General features: G+C 43.4%; 1 protein-coding gene across 1 annotated transcript; it reads left to right on the forward strand.

The window, feature by feature from the left end:
- The first annotated feature begins 463 nt into the window (after nt 1-463).
- Nucleotides 464-4,236, forward strand: LOC133788501 (uncharacterized). Its single transcript, XM_062226004.1, has 5 exons — nt 464-720; nt 1,574-2,431; nt 2,511-3,326; nt 3,432-3,949; nt 4,038-4,236. The coding sequence occupies exons 2-5, from the start codon at nt 1,574-1,576 to the stop codon at nt 4,177-4,179; spliced, it is 2,334 nt and encodes a 777-aa protein (XP_062081988.1). The 5' UTR covers nt 464-720; the 3' UTR covers nt 4,180-4,236.
- Nucleotides 4,237-6,784: the final 2,548 nt, after the last annotated feature.

The raw sequence follows: 6,784 nt of genomic DNA on the forward strand, positions 1-6,784 counted from the left end.
TAAAAAATAAAAATATTTCTTTTACAAAAAAAGTGGGCCCACACATCTCATCACAACAATCCAAAAACACCAAACTCTTTTTTCTTCTTATCCTTGGTTCTTCTTCTTCTGTTATGCTGGTTTTTAGAGTCTTTAGACAAAATCTCTGTTTCTCTTTGTTTTTATTTTAATTTTTATTTTACTTTTTGGATTGTTGTTGTAAGTTTATTTTTGGGAGCACGAGGTTGGTGTTGGTGGGCTGTGATTAGATAAGGGAAATTTGACTTTTTATGCTTAATAGTGTAGTGTAATACAAAATAATGCTAGGCATTTTTAACATTACAAAATAATGCCAAATTTTTTGCTAGTACCCAAAATACCCCTGTCACAATTCCCCCCATCCCAGTTTTGATTCTCCCTCTCTCTCTCAAACTCTCGGTCACAAACTCCCAACCCCCCGACCATTGAACTACCCAAATCTCCCCATCGGTTTCTCAAGCTTTCTCAAGCTTTCTCTCTCTCTCAAGCTTTCTCTCTCAAACTCTCGGTTCGAGTCCCCGTCGCGCCCCCCGTCGAAGTCGCGTTGCCCCCCGTCGAAGCCGCGCTGCCCCCCGTCGAAGCCGCGCTGCCCCCCGTCGAGCCCCCGTCACAGCCCCCGTCGAAACCCCGCGCCTCCGTCTTGCCTCTCGCCGTCTGTCATCCAAAACCCACGGTTCAAGTTTCTCCATACCCAAAACAAAGGTAAGCTTATTGTTTGTGTTTGTGTGTATGTGTATGGATTAGTGTGGAATTGTTTGTGTATGGATTAGTGTGGGATTGTTTGTGTGTATGGATTAATCTGGTTTGTTTTGGGTATGGAATAGTGTGGGTATGTTTTAGTGAAGCCTGGGATTTTTGTGGGTCTGTAAGGTTGCTCGATGGGAGGTTCGATGCATGCTCGATGGGGGTTCGATGCATGCTCGATGGGGGTTCGATAGGTTAAGACATTAAGGGTTCCAAGTTTAGGTTCGATGCTCGATGGGGGTTCGATGCATGCTCGATGGGGGTTCGATAGGTTAAGCTGTTAAGGGTTCCAAGTTTAGGTTCGATGCTCGATGGGGGGGTTCGATGCATGCTCGATGGGGGTTCGATAGGTTAAGCCGTTAAGGGTTCCAAGTTTAGGTTCGATGCTCGATGGGGGATCGATGCATGCTCGATGGGTTGTGTATTTTTTGGGTTCGATTCATGCTCGATGGGGTTCGATGCATGCTCGATGGGTTTGGTATTTGTTGGGTTCGATGCTTGTCGATGTTGGTTCGATAGGATAGGCCTTAGGGGTTCGATGGGGTAGGCCCATTATGGGTTCCGGGTTTAAAACTAAGAAATTAGATGCATGCTCGATGGGGGTTCGATGCATGCTCGATGGATTGGGTCTTATGTTGGGTTCGATGGTGGTTCGATGCATGCTCTAGGGGTTCGATAGGGGGTTCGATGGGTACTCGGGTTGGGGTTCGATGGGTGTTCGAGATGGGTTCGATGGTTGCATGTATGTTTATTTATGGATTTTTCATGCGACTTTATTTAAGTGTATTATTGTTATCTTTATTTTTTGCAGATGCCGAAGTATCTTTTACCCTTGACAGATCACTTTCCTGGACGAGTCACATATAGGGGCAATGGTTACTTTAAAACAATCAAGGACAAGTTTGAGGAGCTCGGGTTGATAGAAAGGGTGAAGGAATCCCCATTCAAACAATTTTTCATGGCTGAGAAATTGGACTTCTCTGCATCTCTCATGCATCAATTAATGTTGCGCAAGATCCAGTGCTTCAAAGAGGATGAGTTGCATTTACATTTGGGATCTAGACCCTGCAGATTTGGTAGAGGCGAGTTTGCTTTGGTTACGGGGTTGAACTTCAGTTCCGGGCCATCTGAGACTGATTTGAAGAAACACTTGACTAGTGACCGCTTAATCAAGGAGTACTTTAATGATGAAGAAACAGTGAAGTTAATGCATTTGGAGGCTGCTTTAAAAAACTGCACTATAGTTGAAGATGCCTACAAGTTGGGCCTATGTTTCTTTGTTGAGGGGGTTTTACTTGCACGAGAGGGCAAGTTAAATGTCTGGATAGATTCGCTGAAGATGGTGGAGGACACTGAGTACTTCTTTACTTACCCATGGGGGAAGGTGTCTTTTAACAAGCTTATGGATTCATGTAAGAAAGACATGCATCATCAGAAAAGGAACTATGAGAAGAAAAAGGAAGTTAAGGGGAAACAGAAAGAAGCAAAATACAGTTTGTATGGTTATGTCCCTGCATTGCAGTATTGGGCATATGAAGCCATCCAGCAGTTTGCACGTGAGTATGGTATTAACCATGGAAACCAGTTTCCGAGGATGCTTAGTTGGTCGAGCAATAAGGAGCGTCCTATTTCGAAGGCCGACCTTGCACCGATGTTCAAGAAGACGAGTGTAAGTTCTGCTATATTATGTCAAAATAGAGTATTCTTTGGTGGTTTCAAACTGACTTAATGCTTTGTATTTGATGCAGTTGATTGTGTTGTCCATGTTGAAGCCCCGGCCTTCGGAGATAGATTATTATAGCGCTCTGACGGAGGGTGATGCTCCCTTGTATCCCGGGTTGGGCCAAGAAGAAGAGGTAGAAACTCCCACTGATTTTGAGAAGGTGGCGGAGATAGCTGCTGAGGTTGCGAAGGCAGCAAATATTTTTGTTGATGGCCCTGATGATGAGGATACCCCAGCCCCCATCGACCCCACACCCTCGGCCCCAGCCCCATCGGTACACCCCAGTCCTGATCAACCTGATTTACGGGAGGTGTTGGAGAGGTTGGAGCGAGTCGAGAGTCGTCAGGATACCATCCTAGAGAACCAGGCGGTCATCATGGATGTTGTCAATAAGATCTTGACATTCGTACAAGATCTTCCAAATGATTCTGATTCTGATTCCGACTCACTTGACCTCCCAGATGATTTTGTCTCACATGACATAGGCACTCCTCCCCCGATAGTACTCACAGCAAATCCTGAGACCCCAGGTGTTGCTATTATAGAACCTGGGGATGTTGTTGGTGTAGAGTTTCAATTGGCCAAGAGGAAAAGACGCAAACCTAAGAAATTTGAAGACTACACCGACCCAACCAGAAAGAAAGCTCGTTTGGATGCGATTGATGACGTGCCATTAGTCCTCGACCCTCTAAAGAAGCCACTTGCTACACAGTACAGAACGGTCGGCAAGTGGTTGCTTGGAGATATTCCGAACAAGACGAAGAGGGATGTCCAATCTGGTGTGTATGGTCCGAGTTGGTTTCTGACGATGAAGACACCACAGTTTTGGATCGATGATGGGGTAAGTAATTTTATTAAATTTATTAATATTTGTTATCTGGTATAAGCAGTGGGTTCAATAGGGGTTTCGATAGGCTGATTAATTACTTTCCAATCATTTTTGCAGCATATTGATGCGGCCATGCATATGCTACGTAGGCGTCGACAGTTCTATCCCGGGGCGTATCGGCAAGATGGTGTTGTGATGAATATTATGTTCTCACAAGTGGTACCGGCTCGTTATGATGCATATCAGACTGCCAAGGAAGCGGATAAGAAAAGGTTTTTGTGGGATTCAGATGTGATATCAATGATTACGGGAATTGACAATCAATTTCTGGCATCGTGGAAGGGAGTAGACACTGTATATTGGTGCCAGAACTACCTTCAAGCGCATTGGTTTGCAGTTGAAGCCTCCATTTCTACTTGGACTCTGAATGTTTATGATTCGGACGTGACCGTGATAAGTGATAAACAACTGCAATCTTTTATGAAGTCATGGTCTACTTTGTTCCCATCGTTGTTATTACAGTCACAACTTTTCAAGGACGACCCTCGGTTGACGATTCCACCTGGAGCTAAAAGATGCAAAGAGTTCAATGTGCACCGCATGCCAGTTGATTCAGTACCCCAAACCAAAGTCAGGTAAACAAAAGTCTAGTTTTTATTCAAGTTTTTTAAATTAAATTCCATGTTGATTTTGTTACTAATGCAATTTATGTTTTGGTTACAGTGGAGATTGTGGTGTGTACGCCATCAAGCACATCGAACACTTATTGGGTAGGCTACCACTTGACACGATTTGCGATGACAACATGGAGTTGTTCAGAAACAAATGGACAGTTGACTTATGGTATCAGAATGTTAGACATTGAACATTCTCATGTTATATTTATTTGCTTAAAATGTAGATTTTTAAGAAATTTTTTTGAGTCGAGTATTTTTTTATTAACGACAATTAACAACCAAAATTCATTAACGACAATAAAAAAAGAAAACGAAAAATAACCTTCAACTTCAAGTTTAAATAAAATACAACAAAAAATAAACTCAAAGCCGAGCTTTGCATGAGGATTTGTTGTGGCCACGACCACCACATCTACTACACTTACGCATTGTAACTGGTTTTTCCCCGCCAGATGGCCAACGATTTGTCCTTGGTCTTCCTAGCTTTGGTTTTTTTGGGCGACCAACTTGTTGTTTCTCTATGGGTACACCAACTACCATATTCTTAATGTCATCTGGAAGTATCCAGTCATCCTCGTTCCCAGTTGGGTAAATGGTTTCTTTGTACGAATTCCTCCATGACTCAATGGTGTAAAACGGTGAACACAAGGAGTAAAGGTTCACTCCACGCTCTATAGCTGCTGCAGCTGCATGGGGACAAGGTGTGCCTATGAGCTGGAATACCCCACATGAGCATGATTTCGTCATCAAATTCACCTCAGCATCGCTGTCTGCACCAGTTACATGAAACTCGAATTGACCAAGGGCATAGACATTCATGAACCTTCCTTTGTCAGCATTGTTCGATACATCTGCCTCCATCAGGGTGGATAATTTGGTGGTAGTCTTCTCTGTCACACTACGTCGTTCAGAAAACCAAGACTGTAGTGTGAACCGAATGAATTCTAAAAAAATTGTAACTGGAAAGGTTCTTGCATCCTTGGTCTTGTTGTTGAAGCTTTCAGCGTAGTTGCTAGTCATTATATTGTATCGTTTTCCAGGAAAGAAAGGACGAGACCACTTATCGAAACCAATTCCCTCCAAATAGGCAGCTATAGGAGGATCCATTCGCTTAATATTTTCATAATGCTTTAGAAATTCCGTCTTCTTCCATGCATAGGCTGCTGCCCACATCTCACTGTGACAGTGATCAGTCTTGAACTTGGCTTTCACATTCATACTGATGTGATGGTAGCATGCGCCGTGGTAGGCATCAGGAAAGACAACCTCTAGAGCATGAATAATACTCGCATGCCTATCTGACACGAAAGCCAAGTCATCAACGTCCCCAATGGCTTCCTTCAACTTCGTCATGAAATATTTCCACGAGTTGTGGTTCTCACTATCCACCAACCCGAAGGCAATTGGATATAAATGACTATTCGCATCCAAAGCAACGGCACATAGCATGTGGCCACCGTACTTATTCTTCAAGAACGTGCCATCCACACATATCACAGGACGACAAAATCTGAATCCTCTCCTACAAACTCCAAGGGCAAAGAAGCAATATAGGAAACGACCATCTTCAGTGACAAAATCAGTAATTGTACCTGGATTCTTTTGCTGCAACATGTGCAAGTAGGATGGCAACTTGCAATACGAATCCTCATATGTCCCCCTAACATACGTAAGTGCCTTCTCTCTACATCTCCATGCCTTTTCATAACTCATATCAATACCAAAATTTTTCTTCATATCCTCCTTTATGTTGTTTGCCATGTAACTGGTCCCATCAACTGCGTATTTGTTCTTTATGAGGTGTCCAACGACCCACGGTGCAGCTTGACGATGACCTTTTTGTCGCACTTCTAGTGAGCATGTGTGTACGCTCTTGTATACCGTGATCTCAAACATGGGGGACATTGGTTGTTTTTTCCCTCTCAATCTCCAACAACAGTCAGGATCTTTGCATGTGATATACCACACGTCAGTACCAGACTTTTTCACCATATACTCAAAGTTATTCTTCATTGCAAATAGAGCAGCTTTGGTTTTTAAATCATTCTTGTCCTCAAAAGTCTTCCCAACATATATTTCTCCCATTGGTCCACCAGATGATGAGGAATGGGTTTTAGCAGATGCCTCAATATCTTCTTTTGTAAACATTGGGGCACTCCATCTGGTGTGATCTTCTCTTGATACAATTGTCTCCCTCCACCCAGTGTTATCTTCTGTCCTAGCAGGTTGATTACTGCTTCGAGCAGGTGCTCGGCGTCCTTGAGTTGGGAGAGGTGCCTGTGCAAGAGGCAGTCCTGACTCTTCTTCTACTTGTTGGGCTTGGGAAATGTTTAACTCCTCATTTGAAACATCTGCACTATAATACGAGTCATCCTCGGAACCATCATCATTATCTTCAAAGCAATTACCAACTGGATCATCATTCACATAGGGATCGTACTCATATGCCTCAAGCACACCTGTGGGACCTCCTTGTGGTATATCAAGCTGAATAGTAGCCATCGGATCAGTAACTGGAACAAAAGTGCCCACCTCGCTAAGATGCTTGTAACTGCTACCTGCAAGAGATGGATCGATACTAGTCGTGTCTTTTTTGTTCACACTAGGAGAAGGATCTGATATGAAATTCTTCTTAAGTGGAGTCACACATAAGACTACCCGTTCATTCAAGCTTATTCCTAAGAATACACGAACTTGACGATCATTCTTCAATTGAACCGGTGCAAATGGTTGCTCGCCGCATACGTATGGCACCTCGAGTTTCAATTCATACACCTCTCTATCCACCTGAAA

The sequence above is a fragment of the Humulus lupulus genome, chromosome 7 (assembly GCF_963169125.1).
Source record: "Humulus lupulus chromosome 7, drHumLupu1.1, whole genome shotgun sequence".
NCBI classification, from domain to species: Eukaryota; Viridiplantae; Streptophyta; class Magnoliopsida; order Rosales; family Cannabaceae; genus Humulus; species Humulus lupulus.

Bases quoted from the DNA above. Each gene is read 5' to 3' on its own strand.
- LOC133788501 (XM_062226004.1), top strand. From the start codon at position 1,574: ATGCCGAAGTATCTTTTACCCTTGACAGATCACTTTCCTGGACGAGTC. The intron at 2,432-2,510 runs GTAAGTTCTGCT...TATTTGATGCAG, and splicing joins CGATGTTCAAGAAGACGAGT to TTGATTGTGTTGTCCATGTT. The intron at 3,950-4,037 runs GTAAACAAAAGT...TTTTGGTTACAG, and splicing joins GTACCCCAAACCAAAGTCAG to TGGAGATTGTGGTGTGTACG.